Source organism: Cyprinus carpio, chromosome A24, assembly GCF_018340385.1.
Source record: "Cyprinus carpio isolate SPL01 chromosome A24, ASM1834038v1, whole genome shotgun sequence".
NCBI lineage: Eukaryota > Metazoa > Chordata > Actinopteri > Cypriniformes > Cyprinidae > Cyprinus > Cyprinus carpio.
The window spans coordinates 17736430-17764325 of record NC_056595.1 but is presented as its reverse complement, the minus strand read 5'-3'; the positions used below and the strand labels follow the sequence as shown (position 1 = coordinate 17764325).

The following is a 27896-nucleotide window of genomic DNA, read 5'->3' as shown; positions in this document are numbered from 1 at the left end:
GACAAAATTTTCATTTTGCGGTGGAGTATCCCTTTAAGTTGCTGGGGTATATTTGTAGTAACTGCCAGAAATATATTGTAGAGGTCAAAATTATCAATTTTTCTTTTATGTCAAAAATCATTAGGATATTGAATAAAGATCATGTTCCATAAAGATATTTTGTAAATTTCCTACTGTAAATATATATCAAAACTTCATTTTTGATTAGTAATATGCATTGCTAAGAACTTAATTTGGACAACTTTAAAGGAGATTTTCTCAATATTTAGATTTTTTTGCACCTTCAGATTCCAGATATTCAAATAGTTGTATCTCGGCCATATATTGTCCCATTGTACTATCAAACCATACATCAATGAAAATATATTTATTCAGCTTTCAGATGATGCATAAATCTCAGTTTCGAAAACCTGACACTTAAGACTTAAGGTTTTGTGGTCCAGGGTCACATATCCCATAAAGGAATAGTTCACCCAAAAAAGAAAATTAGCTGAAAATGGACTCAGACCATCCACATGGTGCACAGAATTATTAAGAAGAGTAACAAAAATATCATTTTAAACAATCTGAGTTACAGTGTTTGTCCAATCCTGTAAGAAACTGGTAGCGAAAGTGTTCTTGTTAAAGTAAAATATTTGGGAAAAAAAAAACAGTTTCAAAGAAAGCAACCACGTAGACACAATAGCCACGTGGTTAGTGTGTCAACATATAGCGCAACTGTGCTCACAGTGACCCGAGTTCCAATCTTGCCGCGAGGTCCTTTGCTGAACCTGCTCCCTTCTCTTCACTTCAATACTTTCCTGTCATCTCTCCACTGTTCTCTCAAAATAAAAGGCACAAAAAGCCCATAAATATAACTTAAAAAATGAGAGAGAGAGAGACCATTTACCAAAATCTGAGAGAATATCTACATCCTGGACTCATAAGAAACATCAGCTAAACTAATAGTTAATCCATATGCATGTTTTAAATTTGTTCTGGGGTGTAATCCCTTTCTCCAGCGGTTCACTTCCAATATCCATTCCTATTTTATTTCCCTCAGAAAGGTCATGCATGCAAAATGACATGATCATCAGTGAGGGGCGTGTTCCACATTCCTCTGCAAAACACACCCACTTACCAATTCTCTTTTCTTTTTATGCAATCCAGGACCTATGTAACCTCTAATTCCACTGTATTAGTGTTGGTTTGGCTTGACCATATGAGCTCAATCATTGTAATAGGCCACAAGAGAGACAACAGGTCTATTGGTGTCCTGGGCCGCAGCAGGGGATGGTTTCTCACCCACTGATGAGCTTTTCTGCCCACCGCTGTTAGGAGCAAAGATAGTAGGATGGCCAGCTGAGGCCACCGCGAAGGTCACATTTTGGCCATTGGCACGTCGCACTGTCCTGAGAATTTTGGTGACTTTGGAGGAGTTTTTGAAACTGGAGCCTCTTTCTGGGGTGGTGCACATGATGAGCGCATGGAAACATCTGCAAAACTGACACATAAAGACATGTGATTAAGAATCACATTTTTTAAAGCTTAACACATTTGAACATTCTGTTATGATTTACCCACCCTCATGTCATTCCAAACCTGTATGACTTTCTTTCTTCTGTGGGAACACAAAAGATGAAAAATGTCTTTCTTTTTTTGTTTTGGAACTCGTGATTTTAATTGTATAGACAAAATGGCTGATATTTTCTTCAAAACGATTTCTTTAGTGCTGCACAGAAGTCAGTCAGTCATTCAGGTTTGGAATGGCATGGGGTTCCTCTTTTTAAAAGAAAGGCAAGTCAAGCTAAAATTTATTTCACAGCACTTCAGAAACATTCTTAAATCAAGATACATTTACTTTGGAAGCAAAATGTCCAAAAGTCTTTTATGAAAGAAAAAAAAAACTATTAAATTAAGTGAGTTTATGTTTATAAAACATCAGCCAAACGTGGGAATCATCAGCTCTGGAACAACAGCTGATGCTCTGTCTCTAATGTGGACAGGCTTGTTTGCAAATTGAAAGTTCTATGTGCACAAAATTCATTAACTGAGACAGGACCTCTCAGCAGGAACATAGGCAGTGATTAACCGAGAGTGATGGAGAAGCTTGTTTGAAGGTGGCAATCCCTCACTGAGCGTCTGTGTTTATACCTCTACATTCCCCAGCATGCAATCACAAGCTTGCAGGATCTGACCATCAGGTCACCACAGATGGAAGTAAAGCGGGCTAATTTAAACTGAGAAAAACAACTCAAGACGTAAGAGACACAAAAAAAAGTGTTTTGAGGCAGCGTAACGGTTTAATGATCTACAACAAAATAGAACGAGTTTTGGTGATAACTAAACAAAGATTTAATTACTATAATACAAATTTCTAGCTAGAAATAACATCAAAAGTGCAAAAAGTTAATCAGAAATATGTTTACACACAAACCTTTCAGATACCATCTTTATTTTGTTATCCCAACCGTCACGGCATGGAATGAACAAAATCACAGGATATCAAAATAACAAATACACAGAAGGATACATCTATGCTGCCTTCAAAATTCGATCAGAAGAGGGTACCTCTGGAGACAGGAAGTAAAGTCTGCCTCCGGAAGCAGCATTTTAGAGCTTTCGGATGCAGTGCTAGTTTCTCCTCATGTGTCTTGATTTGATTTACATCCTTGCCGCTTAGGGTGAGCTGCAGCTAGCCAATGTAGATGTACTTTCACTCTTAGACACTTTATTTTATCTCTGCCTAGCCCTGTCAGTCTGTCATCTTCGCTGGTTCTAAGTAGCCTTGATTTTTCGGAGTTTCTGCTGGTTTCTCTCAGTCATAAATCTATTGAATTTTTGCTGGTTTCATCCAGCCCAGACCCTACTGAATCACTAAAAGCTCCCACCCATCCTCCCTATCCCATCTCTGCCTTTTAGCTCTGTCTTTCTTTCAATCCCTCACACATTACCTATCTATCAGTTACTTCACACTCTGCAAGCTGTAGCTTATTCCATTCCAGTTCAGCCTCAAGTCAAGACACATCACCTCTACTGTGGTTTGCTGTTCTGCTCGTACTGCTGGAATCCTTCGCTTCTTCAGTTCAGCCTGGGTGCTCCACCTGCCTGCCACCTCATCTCATTCCAGCCAAGCACTCAGTCCCAGCACTACTGCTGTCCATTACCCCCTCAGCATACCCTGAGCCTACTCTCACCTATGTGGGTCTGCATCGGGGATTCCTACTATCAGCTCAACCTTGCCATGAATCTACTCTGCCCTCGTCTCAAGCCACAGGATCCCAGACTCCACCTCAGTCCTCCGACCCATCAGTTCTGCCTAGGTTCCTAGCTCCCTCGTTTCCACCGTGGCCCATCATCCCACCGGCTCCACCGTGCTCCTTTGTCCATCCAGTTCCAATTATGTGAGCCGTAGACCATCCGCCTCCTCAGGACTCCACTCCTCCAGTTTTGCCTCATCACTCTGTCCCTCTGGCTCTGTCAGGCCCCTCCTTCCCCATGGCTCCGCCTTCGTCCTCAGTCACTCCGGCTCCATCGCGGCCTTCCAGGACCACATCTCCATCTCGGTTGCCAGAGCCTACTGCTCCATCTTGGCCCTTCGGATCCTCAGTGTCGAACCAGGCTCCTTGTCTGCTCTGCTCCGTCTGGGTCACCATTGCTGGCATCCTCACAGGAGCTCGCTTCCTTGGATCCTCCTCCTGGGCTTCCACCATGGATTCCCCCTGCTGCAACTCTGCCGTGGGCCTGCGTTTTGGCTGGGCTCTGGTGATCCATCGATGGGTATCTCCTGCTCTAGCTCACAATCATCTCCTGCCTCCTCCTTCGCTCCTCCCTCTATCTTCACCGGCCTGGTTCCTCCTGCCTTCTCCATCTCATCTCCTCCTGCTGTGGTCTGTCATCGTCTGTCTGGCCCTTCTCCGGGTTGGTCGCTGGCTCCTTCCTCCAACGAAATTAAAAGATAAACGCTGCATTTTTTAAATTATCAGCTCATTTCAAGATCAAAGACCGCAATAGCGCATGGCATCAGCACTGGAAAGATAAGTTTGTCTTATACTTTTAATGAAGATTATTGTGTGTTGACTGTCTGCGTCTTACTTTCAGTTTCTTCCGCGGCAGTTTGTGCGTTGGCTTGATGAAGAGATGCTCAGCTGCTCGTCTGCAGCAATGCGTGTTGCATAAGCGCAGTCTGACTAATGTCTTATAGCCTAAAACACACTCTCACACATTTATTATTTTAACATTTTGGGAGGAGTAAAATTTCCATATGTGGTTTCAACAACCAGATGCATTTACACTTATCCAGTTTCATCTAGAATGTGGCCCAGACCACCTCGGTTTGAGCGATCGGATTTATATTCATCTTGAATGCGTTTTGGAGGGCATTTACACCTGGTCTTTTTGCAATCGGATAGCTATCCGATTAGAAAAAATGCATGAAGTGACCAGGTGTAAACAGGCCCTATGTGTAGATTTTGCCCTGTTATTTGTATAGGCAAGGCAAGGCAAGTTTATTTATATAGCACATTTCATACACAATGACAATTCAAAGTGCTTAATATAAAAGGAAGTAAAATAATCATAAAAAAACATATCACAACAATAGGGAACTTAAAAACATTTAAAATGATTTAGAAATTGATTTAAAATGAATTTAAAACAATTAAAAATAGAAAATGATTACACATAAAATGTTGTACAATCAGTTCGGACGAAGCACAGTGCTCATTCAATAAATGCACAGCTAAACAGATGAGTTTTGAGTCTTCATTTAAATGTGGCTAATGTTTTAGCACATCTGATCTCTTCTGGAGGCTGATTCCCACTGCAGGCGGCATAATAACTAAAAGCAGACTATCCTTGTTTTGTGTGAACCCTTGGTATTGCTAACTGACTCGATCCTAATGATCTGAGTGGTCTGTTTGGTTTATATTCAGTGAGCACATCTGCAGTGTATTTAGGTCCTATGCCATTGAGTGATTTATTAACGAGTAAAAGTACTTTAAAATCAATCCTAAATGTAACTGGAAGCCATTGTAAGGACCTGAGGACTGGTGTGATATGCTCAGATTTTCTGGTTCTCGTCAGATTTCTGGCAGCAGCGTTCTGGATGAGCTGCAGCTGTCTAATAAGTCTTCTTCGGAAGGCTGGTGAGGAGACCATTATAATAGTCCACCCTGCTGGTGATAAAGGCATGAACAAGTTTCTCCAAGTCTTGGCTTGAAACAAAACATCTAATTCTTGCTTCTAATGTTTTTGAGATGATAGTATGCTGATTTAGTTACTGATTTGACATGACTACTGAAACTAAGGTTGTCTCCAGAATCACAATTGTATAGTTAAAAAGATATTGAACTCTTCTTCATATTCTTCTCTGCCTTTTGGATTATTACACACATCGTAGTGTGACAAATGCACTGTTGTCCAAAGTGCATGCTATGTTCTTGCGCTGTACTTTTCATTATAGATAAAAGGTTTATTGTAATTGATCATAACTGTCTGTGACGGCCTCAGAGGAGTTAAACACATTTTCTAAGAGAAGGTGTTTTGTCTATGTGTGTGAGAGATTTACCACATCCTCACACAACAACTTTCACCATGAAATTTGTACAATTCAGCCTAAACTTTGAAGGGAGTTTTATGAATACTAAAATACAGAAGTGCAAATGTAAGTCATAAAAGTTCAGAAACTCAATTTCTGTAACACAAACACTTATTTTAACCTTAACAATAAAAAAGCAATATATTTTGCTCCAAGCAAACCCATTTAAAAAAGAAAAAAATGAAAAGCCTTTGCACCATACAACCAACACAACCACAAAATTATCACAATTAAGTTAAATTACTTTGCCATCCAGTTCATTCACATTATTCACATTAGTCACATGTCTTATTTGTCCTACCATCCCTCCCCTGCCAGTCATCAGTTGTCATGGACACTCATCTAGTCATTACACCTGTTCATTATTATCTCATCATCACTGTGTATTTAAGTTCCTCCGGATGCACTCCTCATTTGTCTGGTCACCGTTTACACTAATGTGTGTTAATTTAGCCTTTTTGGATTTCTCTCGTGTGGATTAGAATTAAACTTTGTGTTGGAATGCTATTCATCGTCTTTGTGCCTTCTTCTGGGACACACCGTGACACAGACAGCAACAAGATTTCATGCAAGTGTTGAGTAAATGAATGGCTAGTCATGAATTGTTCCCTCAGAAAGACAGTGTAACTAATCCCCCCTTCAAAATCCTCCGTTTCAGGAACAGTGGCTAAATTCACATTGAAAAACAGATTTGAAAATTGTAATTCAATCTGGAAACAAACAAAGTTTAGGACTTTTTGACAAACACACAAACATTATGACATAAAATCAACAAGAAAGATGTAATTGTGTACTTTTTGGCCACTATATATATATATATATATACACACACACACACACACACACACATAGTAAATGCATCATTTTAAAAAGCTGTTCCTGATTTACAGTATCTGAACAGACTTCAGTCTACAAACAATCCACAAAACACAGAGTAAGATTTCACCCCTTGAGAAAACGTAGTATACTTAGTATACGTCCATTTTCACTGTATACTTATAGTCTACTACATTTCCTCATAAGATGCCAAACACTGCAGAACCATCAAGTTTTGTAAGTTCAGTTTCTTTGTATATTATATACCAGAAACACTGCTGTATTCAAACATAAGTGCTTTTTTTGATACTCAATAATCAGTGCCTTTGAATTTAAGGGAAAACTAGAGAGGCAGACAGAGACAGATGACTGGAGGGGTTTAGATTGGGGTCAAGGGTTCACAGTTAATGGCAGACTTTTCCCAAGCCATTCGACTCCAGTCAGTCTGTTAATGGCCATTCTGTGTTCTGTTAGCACTGATGGGACGCAATCATGCATGACCATGACACTTACTGATAGTCCTCACAAAAGCTCTCCATGCCTCTACCACAAATCCGCTAGTCCTGACAAACATCTCCTTAATGTTTGTACTGACAGAGTTGACTTGTAATGTAATCAATCTGTAAGAATCTGAAAATTGTTTACATTGCTGTCAACCATTGCAGGTGTGTGCAAGGTTTTTTCTTTTTTCTTTTCTGGTACAGCAGACAGGTGAGAAATGTGATGCGTCTAAGGTGGGAGGAATGAGTCTATAAATGGATTCAGATCCACACACTCATTACAGGGGCTGACAGGAGGTCTAGTTAACCCTGCAGAGATGACGAAGATGGCACAGAAGGTGGCTGTGCATCTGGACATGCTGTAAGACAGTTAACACAACTATCTGCCTGAGGGTTTCATCCAATCAGATTTAGCACATGTGGCACACTGATTTAACATGGTCACTAACTGAATTTACTAGGATTAGATGACATTATTTTTGATGATTAGTATGTGTAATTCGTTCATGGGTAAATCTGTGCTCCTGGTTAAAAACAGATTAAGCTCTATTGCCAGTATTTGTGGCAATTATTATGGAAAATACTTTTGACTCGTCCCATAGTTACAATAAGGCATCTGCCATTAAAGCACACCGGGCCAGGCAGTAAATATTAATATATACAATGTTTATATCCACAATGGCCACAAAGCTTATTATACATTTATAAAATACATGCTATATTATACGTTAACATAGAATTCAACTTTATGACACTAGAAAAGCTGCTGATATTATGTTGGTGAATAATTAGTTCATCACCCACAAAAATGATTTAGACAGCTTTACAGCTCTAATGATAACATTTTTATGGATGATAATGAATTGACAGAAATGCAAGCTGCAAAATTTGACATTTAAAGCTTTTGGAAGATGCCATCTTTTACTTTAATTGTCAGCGCCTTATCGTAACCATAGTATTTTATTTTTTATTAGCTTTTTTTTAAACAAATTACTCTAAGTAAGATTATTTAATTTGCTATATTATGTAACAAATGCTGTCAGTGGAGCTTAAAAAAGTTTACCCCAAAACAAAACTTCTGGCATAATTTACTTACCCTCATGTTGTTCCAAACCTGTATGACTGACTTTCTTCTATTTTTTTTTTATTTATTTTTTTAGATATTTTGAAAAATGTTGGTAACCAAACAATTTCTTTTCACAAACATACATATTCCATACATTGTTTGATTACCAATATTCTTCAAAATAGCTTCCTTCATGTTGCACAGAAGAAAGAAAATGATACAGGTTTGGAAGCACATAAGGAGCAAATGCTGATAGAAGTGAATTGTTTTTTATTTTTTATTTTTTAACTTATAGCTGAAACACAGAAAACTCCTTTAATGATGCAAGTCAAGGAAAGAGCACAGAATCTGTGCGGGCCTCCAATAACTCTTCCACATGTGATTTACATGTTCCTCATGATGAGAACATCTGAAATCTCCATGTGTGAAAATGCTAATTATCTTTGCAATCTCCTATAAATCTGAAGTGGGATTGAGCAGTCAGGGTTTAGAAAATAATTTCCACCTCTGCCAGATAATGAGCAATAATTTATAAAAATATACTCATGCTGGATCAGTGAATGTTCTGTTGGCCAGGTGCAGTCCGGATCTGAGAAGAGTGCTGGGTAGCAGACTTTTGAGCAGATGATGATGTGGAATAGAGATGATTAGCTCTCTGTGGGGTACTGAAAAGCTTTGGAGAGCAGGACAGAACTTCCTCGCCAATTATGTTACACCTGTTCACAGGTGGTCTGGAATAACTGTTTGGATGAACTGCCTGTCTCTCTGGAAAGCTCTTAATTCTGAAGCTGCCACTTTTGTTGGTCTCATTGTTTCTTATACAGTGTGTAATAATGTGTCCATTTGCAGTCACTTTTCACACGACAAGAAAATAAATAAATAAATAAATAAATACAATAAAAAAAAAACAAAAATATAATAATAAAAAAAAAAAAAATATTAAAATAATTATATAAAAACTAATTTACTTTTATATTTTTTCTTGCTTTGCAGTAAAAACATCAAATTTCCTAAAAAACATACAAGCTGTAAGCAAAATAGTGTAAGCTTGTTTCCACCACGGGATCTATTCCGTCCATCCATCCTGTGGCGAAAACAAGCTACCATAGCTTTGTTTTTAGAAAATGTCTTAATTATTAATGATTAATTTTTCAGTCTGTCAGTTGGGTTTCTTGTTTTAAGCATGAACCTCACTAAACTCGGTTATATTTATGAATACAAATAAAGTAAAATAAAATATAATACAAAAATTAAAAAGTTAAATAAAATAACACACAAAAAGACTAAATAAAATATAAAATACATATAATCTCCCAATTAAGAAAAATAAACTAATAAATATAATATAATAAAAATATAATATATTTACTAATATATTAATAAGTATGTATTGTTTTTGGAAAGCTTTAAGAATGATTTTACTGGAAACCAAGGAAAAAAAATTGAAAATGTTGTTGTGGTGCAATTTACATGTGCTTGTGACTCTTAAAGCCAATTAATGAACAAGGGAGGTTTTCAGCATACTAATGCTTCCCCTAAGTACACATTGTGCTCTTAATAAGGGAGAAAATGTGAAATGTGCCAGAAAATTCCTTGCGTCCCAGAAAAGAGAAAGAGCAAGCAGTAAATGTAATTACCACACAGCATGACAGCTCCTGAACCCGTGCGGTATAATAGTACTGTTATTTACTCACGGCCTCAGGAACTTCGCAGCTCTCTCGCACTCCAAAACTCACGCTTTTTTCCGGTACTCTTCCATTTTCCACCGTCTTTCAATCTCCACTGGTCATATCGACACATGCTGAGTAGATACTTGAATCTGTACAGCACTTTAAGTCTTCAACTCGCCTCAACTCACAGTTTCCATGGTTACGGGCTGGGAGGAATTGAAGACTGAAAATGACATACAGGTGACTGGCGTCTCCTCCGACAGGCAAAACTAGTTTTTCCAAGTCTTCATCTTCGGTCTTATCACAAGCAATTGTTTGGAGCAAATGCTTAAACCCTTACAGAAGAGGAGTGCACAGATATTACAAACCCAAACTGTTTACATGTAACCAAGTTCAGAAATAATAATAAAATGTGCATCTTGTATCAGTTTAAACATGTAAAAAGTGCTTCTTTGAAAGAAAAGTTTCTTTGCAAACTTTCTAACTCTAACACAATCCTTGAACAAAAACTACAGCATTGAAAGATTATATTTAAAATAATAGCTAGAACACTAATCCAACATCAAAACTATTTGATTGTTTTGTCCAGCTATAAACTAAAATAAAAGCTGGAATACAAATCAGCCATCAAAGGATGGATTTGAAAAGCCTAGGGTTTACAAAAGAATGCACACTGTAAAAACTGATCTTTAAATAAAGTAAATAATGCTGAAAAACCCCCATCAATAATTGACTTTATTATTGTAGTTTTTTTTTCCAGTTTCAGGAAATTAAGTAATTTATCTCAAAGCAGAATTCAAATAAGATTAAAAAAAAATGGTTTTGTGTTTCAGTCCCATTTTCCCTCTTCCCAGCATGCACCGGAGCTTGAGTATTTTTAGTATGTTTTAGTATTTTTAGTTGAGTCATGTTTAGTAGCTTAAAATGATCAGTTTGTTAAGTTTTATCATGTTTAGTAACTTAAAATAATCAGTTTGTTAAGTTTTAAGGCATTTCATGCATGTTCATATGCTGTTTTCAATAATTTAGCACTCTGCTTTCCACAAAATGTACATTACTTATAGAAATGTACAAACATAATACTGAACAATTTAAAAGCATATAAAATAAAAAGTGTACACAGAACACATTTCAAGCTGATAATTGATATATCACCCAAAATTTAAAGTTGTCGTCATTTACTCACCCTTATGTCTGTTCAAACCTGTTTGACTTACTTTTTTCAGTCCAACACAAAATAATATATTTTGAAGAATGTTGATAACCAAACACACATCCAATGTATAGACAAAAAAGAGACACGTTTATTATTTTTTTTAATGTTATACAGAAGTAAAAACAGGTTTGGAATGATATATGGTTGAGTAAATAATGACAGAATTTTCATTTTGGGGTGAATTATCCTTTAAGAAATCTCAATATCTAATTTCAAATGTTCAGTCAGTACATTTGCAAAAACAAGCAGATAAATTCAACTAATAAGAAATCCATGCTAAATGTTGCTTTCGGTTTTTGCCCTCAGTAATTTTTTTTTACAGTGCAGAGTATGATAGGAAAAGGATGAGCAGATAGAGAGATTGGAGGTTATCAGCAGAATACAATTCAAAACTCAGATTCAAAACCAGTGAAAGAAAAAGTCAAATCTTTGTTCGTTTCCTGTCCCCAACAAAACACTGAACCATAGAACCTGATTTTAATATTACATCTTAATGAAATGTTCAAATGGTAGTTTAATAATATGTTCTGTAAATGACATCCTTGTAAGTTTTCAATACATAACTCATAAAAGGTTATAATTTTATCTATAATAGCTTGACTAGATGAACTGAGTGGCCTTGACAGAATCTTACGAACCTAATTTAACTTAAGCTACCTAGATATTCAAAAAATGTTCCTTTTCATTTGTTTCAGCCCACATTTTGGACCAAAATAAATTCCCATGCTTAACACAGTCTTTATATTTCACATTCAAAGGCAGTTTTTGACATACTTGCTAATGAAAGAGGAAAAACGACTTAAATTAGTTTGTCTGTTGAATTCATTTTAAAATAAGGTGTTGATAATGTGCTATTGGGAATGACACCCCAACTGACTGTTCTTAGTCATTTTTGCAACCACTCGTGATTCTATTTGTCATTTTTAGCTTAACACGTAAAATGTTTATCAAAAAAAGTATGTGCTTTCTTGCAATTACATTCATCCATTTTTAAGTGTGATTTAAGCATTTAAATGTGTAAAAGTATGTGCTGCATTTGCATGCAAATAATCTAATGCAAATATCAGTTGTCATGTAATATTCATATCATAGCCATCCACTAGGTTGACCTTATGTCATCTTTTTCCCAGACATGTCAAGGCTGGGATATCTAAATTGCCTAATATGTCCAGATATTGGCTTTGTTTTCCTAATGTGTTTCCACTTGCTGAAAATAATGACTGAAAAGCATGATGACATTGTACTAATCAACCAATCGTGGCGAGGAGGTGGGATCTACAGAGAACGGTCAAAACAATGCAAATATGTGAACATATAATGCATGAGCACTATAGAGGGCCTGTCAATAGGAAAACAAAGCCAAAACCTGGACATTTTAGGCAATCTCGAAATCCCAGCCTGGACATATCTAGGAAAAAGTAGACGTATAGTTACGCTACATTCACTTCTATGCACATTGACTGATTAGCAGTTAATACTATTTTTCTGTTAGCACCCACCTGTTTGTTCATGAAGATGTAGATTATAGGGTTTAAGACAGTGGTCTTAATGGTCTTGGCTAACAGAGAAGGAACAATGCTAGCTGCTGGTGTGACCAGGCCGGGATGCCCAAACGTGGCCAGCAGGGCCATGATCCCGTAGGGTAGCCAGCACAGCAGGTAACACACCACCATGGTGACCACCATGAAGAGAACACGCTGCTCCCGCTTACGACTCACCGCTGTATTGATCCTGCTCATCTTTGCCATTGTGATAAGGGAAGAGGAAAAGGAGGGGAAAGAGAAAAAAGAGATGTGAGAAACATGGCATCACACTGTGCAGCTGCGTCACTGCTTCTTTAGCCAAAGTAATAAAACTGTACATGCAGACATTCACAGATTAAATGCCTCAATGTACGTTAAGCATAGCTTCAGGCCACCTGGGCAGAAATAGATATAGCCATGAAATCGATCACTCTGGTCTGTAATAGACCCCTAAACACAACAGAAGGCCCATTACACATTGTAGAATTGCCTGCTGAGCATGATGCACCATTTTTTCAGTGTTGTAGCACTTTGTTTGGCTGCTAAGTGCTCTTTTGGTGCAGGCGCCCAAGAGCTGACAGTTGTTACATTGCTTGAACTTTAGTCCCTGAAGTTTGGTGCAGTGGTGCTCTGCAGTGTCACCTCCCATAACACAACAATAATAAAGAATAAAAAAAAATCATCTTCATCATCATTCCCCCCACAAATAACAACCAATAAAAAAAAAACTAAAAAAATTTTGTATTTTTATTTTTTTTAATAAAAAGAGCTTAATACTCTTATTCAGCAAGGACACAACACATTTATCAAAAGTGACAAAATATTTCTATTAAAAATAAATGCTGTTATTTTGAACTTAGGTCAAAGATTCTTAAAAAAAGTTTTGAACAGTCATCCCTGGTTAAAAACGTCTAAATAAGTTAAGTGACTATACTGTACAAAAAATTGAAGTAACCACATTAAAATAGGAAGAATTCACCTCTACTTTAAGGCACATTTCCTCACATATAACTTAATGATCAGAGTCATTAAAATAGGAAGAATTCACCTCTACTTTAAGGCACATTTCCTCACATATAACTTAATGATCAGAGTCATACAGTGCTTTGAATTATATTCTATACTTTAAATTACAACATGAACACATGGGTCTGTACTTCTGAAATGTAATGGCTGAAACCCTGCACCCAGAGGAACATAATTGTGCTTTGACTAAGAGCTAATTAAGAGCAATGGAGTGGAACATGTCTGGCCCTTTCCTCACAAGACACCCTCGTTTCCACCCTCCACCTTGAGCAGAAGCCGCACTTGACAAATTATCGCTTAGCAGAATGTCAGATCAATGTCAAGTTGCTAAAAGGCTCCCCATTGAGTTTTCCCCACAGTTTTCTGGGTCTTTTTTTAGTGGTCACATTAAAAATTAGTCCTATATGCAGAGAAGGGCAACACTCAGGGGTGCAGGCTGCGAATAACACAGCCTGCAAGGTGTGAAGGCCTGTGGGGGTGTAAAGTCATCACCAGAGGCCACAGCCAGCAGCATCTGTGGATGCACTACCAATTAAGAGTGAGGAGAAGACGTGACGGCTGTTTGAGATGCAACGCTGAGGTGGGTGGATGAAAAAAGGGCAGTTTGTACCCAACAAGATGTCCACAGCTTCCACCCAATTGAATTTTGATTGACAGGTGGAAACTTCATGGTCACATTAAACACAGGATACCATGACTGAAGACGGACAGCCTCAGATGTGTATCACAATAGGAGACAATGTGTGTAGGTGTGTGTCCGCTTTCCGTAATCCTCAAATGAATTCCAGTAATTACAGCACAACTTGTGATGAAACTTTATAGCCGGGGAATAGCAATTATAAGCAGTTATTTAAAAAGTGCTGAGATGCTAAATGGATTAAACAAATACACTGTGAAATAGGGAAAATTAGGACAGAAAAATAAGCTTTGGGAACATTATAATAATCGCATGGAGAGTGAAAGCATAAGCTCAATCAACGTTCAAAAGCTTATTGGCATAAATAGACCATTTTCCCTTCTGGGAGACCAGATTGAATAGATTAAAAACTGAAAAACACCTAAATCTGATGACATCCAGAGCTGTCAAACTTCTAAAATGTGCCTGGAGAGTCACAGTCTGCAAGAGTCCACATTGGTTGCATCATTAGAGCAAGCAAGTATATGTTAATCCAAGCATGCATCACACATCTAACCCCGATGCTGTGGTGGTGTTGTGGTAATGAGACTCTCCCCTCTGGGTGCTTGTGTGAGCCCTGGAGTCAGAAGTTGGCAAAACCCAGCAGCATGGAGCGCTGTGAAGGAGATGCTATTGCACGTGGCAGCTCCTGTGGCTGTCAGAGAGTGTTTGGTCAGGGAGTATCCCTCGGGTATGTGGGTAGGTGGACATGAAACATGTGGCTACAAGATTCTGAATGCTGTGTGTCTGTGATCACATCTGAGACCTTTAAACTTAACTTTGTTTCTGGAGATCTCTCTCCGGTCTTCTCTGATCTGGGAAACAACATTAGAAAAAGAAATCTCTGTCAGCAGTCAGGGGAATGTGGGTAAATATTTCAGTTCTCCGGTGAACCTGATATTCTGCTGATCTGGTGGAGGGTTAAGTTTTAAAGACTTAAGCAAGATGGTGACGGTCCTTAAAAGTTTTGTCTACACTGCTGAGTCTTTAGCATCACTGTAAAAGAGTTGTGAACATCAGTTTGTGGTCAGTTTTGAATGTGATGTAATGGTGATGAAAATGTTCTGGAAAATGGTAAGAAATGTCTTTCTAACAAGTTGTGACTAGCTTGCAAAAAACAAATATAAAACACAACCAGTGAAGTATGATTCATAAACAAACGAGCCAGTTCTTTTTAGTGAATCAAAAACATTCAGTGAGACCAGTGAAACCTGATTTCTGAAACAAATTATAATGCTGCTTCTTTTGATAAATAGTTTTAAAATACAATTTCCCAGTTTAGATGATTCTGAAAGACTGCCCTGTATAATTTACAGTATTGGCAAAGAGAAAAACCCAAAATTTTCAGAAAGTTTTCAAAAAAATCCCGGAAAGTTTCCAAAATTTCTGAGAATTTTTTTTTCTAAATTTTCCACCTTTTTTCCAATTTATTTTTGCCATTTTGCCTTTATTATGATGAGAGGACAATATTCAGATGGGAAGCCAAGTGGGAGAAAGAGAGCGGGACACGATCGGAAAAGGTCTGCGAGCCAGAACTCGAACTTGAGACACCCAAAGCACAACAGCGCTGTACGTCAGCGCGCTGCCCACTAGGTGACTGGCACTGGCATTTTTGCAACCCTAATCAATATTGAGCCTTATAAATGGTAATGAATCCTGTCCACACATATATAATATATTCATTTCATACAAGAAGCCATTACTTGCTACCAATCTACAATACAATAGCTAAACAGTTTAGAAAGATAAGTCTGAATGTTTGCATGAAGTTCATGCACAGTTTGTTAACATCAGATCATTTCTCTGAGCATGCTATTGTTGGCAAATTACAGTAACTGTCACCTCACATCAATTATGAAAACCGATGCATCTGTCTGATGACAGAAATGTAGTCATTAAATAAACATAGCAATGATTTGGTGATTGAACAGGAGGCCCACACACAAGCTGTACTCACAGAAGATTCACAGAACTGGAACACTCTTCATTCACAAAAATCTACACATCCTCAAGTCTTTTCATGCTCGATTATTATATATCCGGGTTTATGTTTTCAGCTACCAATTATAGAGAAGTACTCTCAGCTCCAATTAATGCATTTTACCATGCTTAAATCCATTCTGCAGATTTCTCCACAAATCAACACAGAAAATAATCCCCAGATTGCCTGTGGGTCTGTTAAAGGTGCTGTATGTAGGATTGACACAGAGTGATTGAACTAGGTATTGCAGTCCAAATTCAAAATATTGGAGAGGGGTTTTTTTTCACCCGGCCCCTCATCCTCAGACTTGATGCACACACAGGTTGCCAGATTAATGATACAAACAAGAACGAGCGCACTTGACGATGAATGAAATGAAATACGCTGTGTTTTCTGCCAACTGGCAATCCGGGTGCCGAAATACAATTGTAAACTGGCAGTGGGCGGGTTTCACAAACCAAAACAGAGACCGACACTCTGGCCCGGAATGCAAAGGAGAACTGACTATAGCATTGTTTTTTTCAGATAAAAAAAGTATGTTAACTTAGCATGTTCCTTAAATATCTGCAAACATAGACCCTCTTTTTTATGCTTTAGTAGAGTCAAAATCATACATACAGCATCTTTAATCACTAAAGTCAATAATGGGAAATTTTTAAACATTTATGACATCACCATTTCAAATATTTTCCTGTGCACAGGACCCTCTTTAACAACCTCTCCTCTACATTTTACATAATTAATAAGAATAGAGTGCAAGTACCAAAGTTTTTTTTTTTTTTTAAGGGAAATGGCAAAAATGACAAACTTTAGGAAACATTGGTTTGTATAAAAGTCTGAGACCACTAGTAAAAATGCTTCTTTTTAGTTTTTTCCTTATGATTTTCCTTTTTCTTTCTTTTTTCTAATGATCAAACATTAAATAAATAAATAGGGGAAAAATATGAGTACATCGGAAAAAGTATACATTTAAAAAAGAAATCACCAGAACATTGTAAATAAATAATAAATAAGTAAATAAGTAATAAATCTAATATTTCATAACTAAATAAAAAAGAAAGAAAGAAAACACCTGTTAATCAATCAATCAATCAATCAATCAATCAATCAATCAATCAATCAATCAATCAATCAATCAATCAATCAATCAGTCAGTAGTAGGATTTGCAATGTGTTCTCAGACTTTAGATAAAGTAAAGTAATAGGAGGAATTTAAAATAGCTGCCAGTAAGAATCCTGCTCTCTTTCTCCCTCTCACACGCACATAAGTGAGAGACAATAAGTAAGTAGAGAAAGATAGTTGATAGTTGAAAGATGGGCAGCTGGACTAACAGATGAAATAGAGTCAGAAGTACACAGCAAAGTCTAAAACAGACTTAAAGAAAGTGTCAGCCAGAGAGAGAGAAAAAAGGGGATGGTACAGTATATGGATGAGGAGTCAGAGTTGAGTGACAGAAAAGAGAAGGAGAGATAAAACTTCATTCTAGTCTGACCCATTTCAGTAAAATAGGCCCTGACGATTGTCTCCTGATTGATTTGGGGCATAACCTGATCCGTCGTTGCCCACACTAAACAAATACAGTGGACTAGATCATTATATCTTCTGTCTGACAGGTGAGCAGAACAGTTGTGAGTATAGCTGCTAAAATGCTCCCAGGAGAGCATGTTGCTCTATGCCTTCCTTTCTTTATTGCTATTCTTTAAGCAGCTATACAGTTGCACTTGTACAGCATGCATAAATCAGTGCCTTTAAGTAAACAGTCCGGCAAAATGAATTCATCGCATTCATGCCTGCACTCTATTCTCTGTAATCCGCCGACGAGGGTGTGTTCAGTAAAACAAACACTCTTACCACCACTAATCTCATTTTCTGTGTGTATTTATATCCCTCTATTTATCATAACACTTAAATGAAAATCTGTGTCCACTAAGAATAGACTAACAAACCCAATCAAATGACAATGATATAAATTACTCAAGGAAACAATCTGTGGAGAGAGAGATCAACAGCATTTTAAATAAATGAGTTGCATTTTATCATTTTTATTTGAACTGTGCAAGCGGCTCAAATTAGACAGCAATTTGTGTGCGACCGGTCCTCAGAAATTAAATGATAAATTATTAAATTATTTACAGGAAGTATCTTTAATCAGTTGGAGCTGAATCCAGGACCACCTACAAATTTCATATTTTATGTATAGTTTGAGCAGAAAGAACAGCACGTCAACTTCCTTCAAATTTCTGAAAGTCAAAGGATTTTGACATTTTAATGAATCGGTTTATTCAGATGAGCCATTTAAATGAATCTGTTCAAAACGACTCATTTTTTTGAAGTGGAAAATTTACACAAACTCTTCAGTTCATTACTGTACTGTTTTAGTGGATATTTACCTTTTCAAATTTAATACTGTCACCTTATTAGATCCTTTTCAAAGATTATGATATCACATTTCTAGAAGTAAATCTAGCAAAGTTTTCATAATTGTTAGTTTTTAAAACAAAATTATATTTATAACACTTCACTTTGTGTTATATAACACTGACAATGAATTTCTAAAAACTAGTTAATGCTACTGCATTAGTGTTTCTAATATAACGGCTGAGGGAGTGACAGCGAATTTTACATGCTTTTCTTCTGACCACCAAAATCTCTTGCCCCCCCCCACCCCCTTTTGGAGTTATAGAAAATTATAGAAATGCTATAGTAGAGTTTTTCTTTTGCTATAGGTTCAAATCAGAAAGCAAAAATATGTTTGTTGTAATTTCCATTCACCATTACAGAAGTTTACAACAACTTCCGCTTCTAAGAACCCCGAATATTTGCATTGTCCTGAGGTATAGAAATACTGTTGTGATTGTACAAATAAATTGTCGTCTGCTAGAACACTGATCCACTCCATAAAATTCTATATAGGCCATTCGCCAGGACTTATTAAAGGACTAAGGATTCATTCCACCTGTCCACCTTAAAAAATGCTGCAAAATTCACACAACAACAGCAAAAACTGCTCTAAATAGCACAAGATAGAATATGACAACACAGCACATTTTAAGAACTGCCTCGTAACTTTCTCTTTCAGGAGTGCAGAGTAGCATTTCAGCAGTAGCTGTAATAAGGACATGTGACAACAGAGTTTTGTTGAATTTTCTGACATCCTGAGGGCTGTCTGTTCTGTCTGAAATGAGGGGATGAGGAAAGACTGGAAAAGAGATGGTTGTCAATGTCCTGCAGAGTTTAGCTTAAATCTGCCTCAACACACTTGCCTGAAAGTTTCCAGTAATCCTGAAAAACTTGATTATTTGGTTCAGATGTGATTCATTAGGAATGGAGCTAAACTCAGTGGGAAATTGGCCCTCCAGGAGCAGAATTAGACACCCCTGGTTAAGATCTACCAACTAGTGCTGTAAGTATTAAGCTATCATTGGTCTTTGAAGCTCATGTCATGACTATGAGCATGTTTCATGAGTATGAAAGTAGCTTTCACAACATCTTGCCACTTAACCTGGAATAGCAATTCTCCAAAAAGACTTGAACGTCATTGTCAATGTCATTTGAAGGCTCCTAATTAAGTTATTATCATAAATTGAGTAAATGATTGACAGAATTTTCATTTTTGGGTGAATGATCCCTTTCAAGACATGCAGTTTTGCAAGTAAAGGTATAAATAAATATTTGCCCCTATTTACAGTCTGGACGAGGCAGCCAGTCTGCAGATTTTGGCAGCACTTCGATTTTTTCCATCCAGAAATCAAACATGTTTGATATTTTTTAGCTGATTTTTCAAACAAAGTGCATGTTTCTTCTGAGTTTGTTGTGCTCAGTCTGTGATTCTCAGTTATTTAGTGAATGATGCCTAGTTTTTTCTGTAACCATTTACAAAGTCAGCAAGTGTATGATGTCCAGTGTTTTAAAATCTGTTCCGATTTTAAAAAGTCATGTTGTGTATTCCAGCCTTTAGAAAGAACTGAGAGCAAGTAGTAAACCCTAATGAAAACCATCCTAGCCAATTTCCCCAAAACTCCAGCCTTTAATCCAAACCAATCGAATTAAATCAAAATGCTTCATCTGCAAAATTTCTTCCTTGAATCCTCACTTGAGGTCAACACTTTTCAGAGCTGGCAACATGACTTGCAGCAGATATAAAATTTGTTTCTCTCTCTTGTTCCGTCTAACCAGCTGGTCTCTGTGCAAACGGATGGTTCTGTCTCAAAGGATGGTGGAAACTAGTGTGGCAAATCCTCTGGGTTTTTCACCCCATGTTTCCCAATGCACTCCGTTCCACCAACAGTGTGAGTTTACAGAAAGAGACAGGCCGTGTCTGAGCAAATGAGGCTGGTCTTTGGGAAGGCAGTGGATCCCCTGCTGGGTGACATTTTGGATGGGTTACTCAACGGCTGAGTGGAGCGACAGAAGCTGGGAGGATAACTGTATGTGCACTATGCACTGTGAATATGCAACTGTCAAATTTTTATTTAAACTTACATATCACTGTGACACTTTTGGGGGAAGAATGGACAAAGCCTCCCTAATCCACCCTAGCATGTTTCAGTGAGAGCTTGAGCACTGGTTTGCGGTCTTATTGATCACAAACGTGTGAATCATTATCTAATTGATTGCTTGTGATGCATACAATTATAAAGAGCCTTCAGCTTAATCAAAGAGCTGGTTACTATATAATATAACATCATGTGGCATTTTTATCACCCCTTTGAGATTTAGCAGAGTGGATGGTGAATATATCTGAAACCTGTCCCCCCAGGACTCCACCGCACCGAACAGTTAGAGTTGCATCTCGTATAAACACACAGGGTGCTAATTGTCTAAAAGACTCGAAGCTTATCAGCATTCCAGTCTCTGTGCCCGTGGTTCAGTAGCAGTAGAGAGGAGCTACAATCACTCTAATACAGTGGAGACGACGCTTCAGTTATCTGATCTCACGCTACGATTGGCCTATAATTGGTTTGCATTAAATGACATCCAAATAAATTGAAGGCATGCAGCAGATTAGGAAAAATGCCTTTGATCAAATGCAATGATTTTAACATATTCGGGACACCATTATGCAAATGATGTTGTGTGAGGTGTCATTATGCCACTCTCTAAGCGACCATATGAATCGTATGAAGTGTAAAGTAACAATGGCAATAAAGTTTCTAATGATCGTTTAGATAACTTGAATGGTGGTAAAAAGTTTAATGTAATGTACATGTGAGCTCGAAAATGCAAAGTTTGAGAAATTTCGAACACTTAAGCACTTAAAGGGGTAGTGCTTGTTCCAAAACTGCATGAAAGTCTGCCAATTCTGAGCCGGTCTATTTTGACATCACACCTAGGCTCTCAACGGCATGTAAATACGTCGCTGGTGTGGAAGTTCTTCATTGTGAGTGAAGAGGACACAAAGTTTGCAATCTGTAATATGTGTAGGGCAAAAGTAAACCATGGGGGAACCACAGGGTTCGATTAACACTTGTCTGGGATAAGTATATTTTATAAAGGGGCGATTGAGATAAAGTGTAAACGGTGGTTAATAATCCATGTCGTGCCAGATGAGGCTTGCGCAGCCAGTCTGAGTAAGAGAGAGAGACATGCAGAAATCAAAACAAATGCATGGAGATTTTCTTCACGAATTTAGGTGAGCATATGTGCCATCTGATTCTAAAGAAGCATGCAAACTTTTATGGAAATTGGCCCATAATTAGAGCTATTACACTACAAAAGGTAAAAAAAAATGGATGGATGAATGTTTACAGGAATGATTAATATTTTTCAATCAGTAGCTCAAGTGTGAAGTGCTGAAACCCTGTAGTTTTCTAAAGGCTTTTTTCATTATATCTGTTTTGTTATATACAGCAACTCATTTTCAGTTAAGTTCTTATTTCTTCCTCTTTCCAGTCACATAGCACTTTATTTTGAGAGTTGTTTAAATGAGAGAACATCTGTTACTTAGACCAGATTGGGGGAATTGTAATGTTCAATAATTTATTTTATTATCTAAATGATATTTTTTTTGCACTGAAAAAAGTAGATTTTTGTTTGCATTTGCTGTCAATTATAGTTCTGATAGAATCTGCAAAAATCTGTAACACTTACAAAAAAAATCGGAAATGGGAAAATTGCAATCAGTGCTTAAAGAGACTGCAAGGTCATAAGCCCTGTGAGGTGTCTATACTAAAGGTTCATTTTTGTTTCTCCGCCCTTGTGAGATAGTAACTCATTCATTGGAAATGATGGAAATGATTTCCATTCAGGCTCAAGAAGACCTCCCTTTGTTCCTGCTTCTATCAAACCAAGCCCAGACTCAAAGTTATCTGCTTACACAAGCATGTATCTGTCAGAGAAGCAGGTTATTTTCACCACTAAGGTTAGATCACACCATTGATGTCTATAGCGCTGTCTTGACCTATATACAGTACTGTGATATAGTATAACCACGGCATCACTTACAGTTCATTGCGAATCTACGGATGACCTTCAGACCAAAATGAGATTCAGCAGGGCTTTTTCACAGCAAAATCACCTTTATGAGGAAAGTGCTGTTAATGCAATGACAGTGAGTTGCCGCTGAATATAATGAAATGAAAAGGTGAATCTCCCAGTTCTGAAAGCATCAATGGCCTATTTTAGGCAGGGCTAATTTACATAAACATGAATGTTTTAATTTACAAACTCTCTCTGAACATCACAGTCTATTAAAAGTGCTGAAACATCTTTTCCATACATTGTAGTCTGTTCAGACACAGAGAAGATGGAGCTTGCAAGGAGATTTCTCATTCATTGTTGCTACTGAAAGTAATTCGGTTGCAAATCAAAGTTATTTGTTGTGTCAGTGCATTTAATGTAAGCAGCTGATGACCTCTGTTAGCTCACCCACACTGCGAGGGGCGGGAGGAAGGAAAGGAATTGTGGGAGCTTTGAGAGCGTTTGTGTTTTGTTTACTCTAGAAGATTGGGCCACTCTGGGGACATCAAATAAAAACTACTTTTCAATTGAAATGTTGTTTTCTTCCCGTCTCCATGCAAATTCTGACACAATTTGCTCCATTCCCAAGCTAATACGGTGCTTAATTTGCATTCAAAATGCTTTGTGCAAAACATTGAGAATCATTTTTAATTGTTACTGACTGCAGATGCTGATCACCTGACAGCACAGGACATCTCTGGAGCAAGCGTTCGAAAAAGAATTAATCTAGCTTCCTCTGGTAAAGTGGAAATGATAGAGGAACACAGATAAACTGCCGCAAGCAGATATATTCAAACTGTTTTTAATTTGAACCACACGTTGAGAGGACTGCTGAGTGGTTTTGTTAATTAATGGTGCAAAAAGGTCATTGTGAATAATGATTTGTGAATATTAAGCTAATTGAAGTTGAAGTTGAAGTCCAGGTAATTGTTTCTCTTGTGGCAGGTTGCATAAATCATTTGCTGCATTTTCTGTTACAATAATAAGCTGCAATGTAACGAGAAGGAGTCAAGGACAGTTTTTCCCTCAGTAGCATGGAGAACATGTTTCTCCTGCTATACTGTATTACATACATTTTAATAAAATACAATGATGCCTTGATCTACACTTCTGTTGCTTCTAGATGGAATATTTGACAAATAAAACTATATATTTTTTTGTAAATTAGGCACAACATATAATAAGCCCAATGTATATATTTAAATAATAATAGGTATGCAATAATATACTATGGAAGTAATGGCTGCCGTCATCTGTTTGGTTACCAATATTCTTCACAATATCTTCTTTTGGGTTCAACAGAAGAAAAAACACTTAATTCAACATTTTTTTAATTTATTGTGCAACCAGTAACTCAAGAATTGCATCCAAGCCAAGTCAGGCATATGGTCTGTAATATGAGGCATAAAGCTTCTCTGAAATCAATAACTCATCAGATGTAGTAGACAGTAGTGGTTGTGACACCTACCTGTGTGATAGCCTGAAGGAGTCTGCCATAGCTGTAGACAATCACCATAAAAGGAAGAATAAGGCAGAAGATAAATAGACAGATGATGTAAGACACGTTGTTGGCTGTCCTGGCGGCCCAGTTGACGCTGCAGGTGGTGCCAGGGCCCTCTGGACCATAGCAGCTCCATCCAAACAGTGGTGGAAGAGTCCAAATAATGGAATATATCCAGGAGAAGGCAATACCCATGGCCACCTTTCTGTAATTGGTAGAGTCAGCCTGCGTGGCCCCCATCATGGTGCAGTAGCGCTCGTATGAGAGCACCGCCAGGGAGATTAGAGACACAACGCCTGTCCAAACAAAGAGAGATACATAGACAACACAATGCACTGCTATGAGTAATAGCTGCTTTCTGGGTTGCTAACAGATCCTTATTACCTTTGAGGGGTTGTTTACGATGAGTAAAAGGCCAAATCTGCAGTTTTATAGGATGTACTGCAAATATACATCATGCTCAGTGCTGTGGGTTTACCTTGCTTTAAATCAATGGAAAAAATGAGAATTTCGACACACTTTGACACTGTAAAAAATATTTTTCTAAGTTGTAAATTAAGATAATTGCATAACGTTTTACAAGATTTTTTTTGTCTTTTTATTTTAAAATGTCATGTTCAATTCAAACTGTTAACTGGGTTTCTTTCCAATTATTTGTGAAATTTACTAGCAGTTTCTGAGGGAGAATGGTTCCCACAACAATTATTTTCAGTCTACTACTACAAATCATCTTATCCAGTTCCTCTTCAGAAAACCTGTTTTAGTCTATGAGTTTTCAGACTATGCAACACTACAAACCAGACAGGTTTTACGTTTTTTTTTTTCATTCACAAAAGAAAAAAGAAAAGAAAAAGAAACCCTGAAACGTCACAGATTTGCCTATTAGCTGCAGCTAAACTGTCTGTAAATTTGCAGATCAGAGCTCACTAAACTTTAAGCAAAGAAAGACAAAATAGATGTGCTTGCATTTCCAGTCTCTCACATTCACACCGTTTTCATGAAAATCATCTCCCAAAATCCTGCCATGCTGGAAATCACATCTTTCTATGCCTGATGTGAGTGTGTAGCTTATATAAAATCTGCACTGACAATGTGTATCATGTCTGGATGAAGTTATATCTCCATGAGCCTGACAATATGTACTGTAGCTGTACTGTACCATTCACAGCTGGTTCAAAGAATAAAGGCTTAAATTTCTTTTTGTCTTGTAAGTATCAGCGTTGTTAATGCTTTATCAGTGTAATTTATTAGAGGGAGATAGCAGTAATCAGTGAAACAAGTGTATTGTCCACAGCTTACAATTACCATCATAATGGCTTTAGACATTGTGAATAAGTAAAGAAGCAACTTATATCATATACACGGTGGTTCCTGATGACAGCTAATCAGAAAAGCAAGTAATGAACCTTTTGAAAGCAATGACAGGTAGTTGCCATCAGTCTTTCAAGGACTGGAACCAATTACAGAGGTTTTCTCCATAAAAGCACTCTTAGTTCTCCTGTAAGAATGGATTTATTGAACCAGTGGTGATTCATACAGCTTTGTTCAGCAAAGGACCCTGACCAGTCACTAAGGTTTTGACCATTACAATGCATCAACATCTTTTATTTTCCAACTAGGTCATACATAAAGAGTTCTTAAGCATTGATGTTAAAATCTGTTGTCATATAAATACACAGACCCATTTGATCTTAACGGCTGCTGGCACCAGAAAAGTAACACCTGTTAATTAACTACAGCACAGTCTACTCACTGGAAACACTATGCCTGTACACTACACTCTGCCCCATTACAGAGTTTATGTTATGGGTCAAGTACAGGACAGCACACATCTTATTTCCCTGTATACATCTCTCCTCACCTTCAGGTCAAGTGCTAAACCCTAATCAGGAGAAGGATACACCTCTGCCCTGGTGTGTTTATTTAACACCTTTTCAATTATGCAGACTTATGGGTCTTTTCAATTATACACTAAAAAAAGTTTTCATTATCTCTGTTTCCAATAATTTGTCATTTTTATTTATTTAATGAGTTTTCATTAAACAGTTCCAAATTCATTTTCATCATCAGTAAATCAATAGTCGCTGAAAACACGCAATGAACATTTCTGTAGGTAGTAACTTTGGCAAGTTTTTAATTTAATACTATTTAACATTTCTCTACTTTAATCTCTACAAGAATTTTTTTCTGTAGTCTGCAAAGAATATCATACTTTTACTGTGGCACATTTCCAGAAACAAAAAACGTTCCACAGTCTAAAACATTTCCAGTACAAGGAGTTTAAAATGTCAACAAGACAACATCCATCAAACTGATTGCGATCTATGGGCAGGGGGTGTTAAATCCTGCCTTCGTATAATGTATAAACATAGCCTATATGTTGGATTAGTCAGCTATGAGGTTTATAGTGCAGGTGAACTACAGTGCATTTTTGGATACTGTGCTAAAAAAAACCGACCTTCATCGTTTGTGGCACCTTTTATTTAGGGGGTTTAAAACGCACTGTATACTGCCATTAGCTTTCAGAATTAAATGATTAATCCAGCTGTGCCAACAACTGCCAATTTACCACAAATGGAAAACAGTTTACTCAAATAAATTGTAATATTCATATAACTGCAACTTTTGGATAACAAACTTGCTGAATAAGCGTAGCATCATCAACTTCGCGAGAGAGAGAGAGAAAAAAACGACTAGAAGACTGACTAGTCGGACGTGCTGCCAGTAGGCTACATTTATACAACACTGTGAAAATACTTATTTAGAGCATTATAAAAAAACGGCATCTGTCGTATTACATATCTAACACTCAAACGTATCATAACGGTTAAAAACGTTTTACAATGTGGCTGCGCATGCGAGGTGCGATTCAAAAGTACCAATACAGGTGCATTCGAAGCCTACTTCAGTCGTTTATCATCACTGCTGTAACATACAGACTTACCCAGGAATGAATTGATGAAGCCATACCACACGCATCCCGCGCGCCCGATGAGCCACCGGCCCTGCGTGCTCGCGGCGAAGCTGAACGGGGTGCCGAGGACGCACACCAGCAGATCACTCACTGAGATGCTCATCAAAAGATAGTTCATGGGCGAGCGCAGCAATTTGTAGCGACAGAACAGGATGAGAACGAGCGTGTTGTTGAGAAACCCGAAAGTTCCGATGAACCCAAGGCACACGGCGACCACCAAGTGTCCGGTCGGACTCAGATTGTGTTCTGAGTGATTCTCATCCAAGTGCGCGCTGCTCCCGTCATCTCCTCCGGCGCACAACGCGCAACTCAGACTCACGTTGGACTCGATCATTGCACAATGAATTATGGTTTAGGTAAATGGTTTAAACAGTTTGGTTTTGAAACGAGATTCTGTGCTTTGTAAAGTCAGTGTAATCCATCAGGTTTGCAGAGTTTTCTAACCCATTATTTCAGTGGGACTGGAGTTTACAAACGCTAAACGCAGAAGTACATGATTGCCTCATATATTGTAGATTAGGTTTCAAGATTCAATCAAACCAATCACCCCCCCCCTATGAATGAAAGTTATTATTAACCACCCCCCAGCCCAAGCCTACGCCTAAACCTCAAGCCACCGTTCTTCATGTGCCAACAGCACTCTTTCCTAGTTCGTTTTTCACCCGAAAGATGATTCCTTTTTAAATTAAGGGTTAAATCTATCAGTAGGTATACTGGAATAAAGTACAAATGTAGAAATTACTTCTTGTAACCTTAAAATACTCAGTGAAGTCAGGCTAATATTTAAAACTTGAATAGACAACCTTACAACACCTTTACAAACTAAAAAACAATACAAAATACAAAATACTATAAACAAAAAAAAAATAAATAGTTGTCTGTTGAAAAATACACTGCAATGGTTGACTA

The 27896-nt window shown here is 37.6% G+C and overlaps 1 protein-coding gene across 1 annotated transcript; it reads right to left on the bottom strand.

Moving 5' to 3' along the window:
• On the bottom strand, positions 1-27511 carry LOC109083004 (parapinopsin-like). The gene is made up of 4 exons (XM_042714478.1): positions 26958-27511; positions 23981-24309; positions 12346-12585; positions 1-1483 (listed from the first exon to the last, which is right to left on the bottom strand). The coding sequence occupies exons 1-4, from the start codon at positions 27319-27321 to the stop codon at positions 1208-1210; spliced, it is 1209 nt and encodes a 402-aa protein (XP_042570412.1). The 5' UTR covers positions 27322-27511; the 3' UTR covers positions 1-1207.
• Between the last annotated feature and the right edge of the window lie 385 nt (positions 27512-27896).

Excerpts from the sequence above, each read along its gene's own strand:
- LOC109083004 (XM_042714478.1), bottom strand. The coding sequence starts at position 27,321 with ATGATCGAGTCCAACGTGAGTCTGAGTTGCGCGTTGTGCGCCGGAGGA. Across the intron at positions 12,586-23,980 it reads TCCTTCAGGCTATCACACAG|ATGAGCAGGATCAATACAGC; the intron begins GTAGGTGTCACA and ends ACAATGGCAAAG. Across the intron at positions 1,484-12,345 it reads ACATCTTCATGAACAAACAG|TTTTGCAGATGTTTCCATGC; the intron begins GTGGGTGCTAAC and ends TTTATGTGTCAG.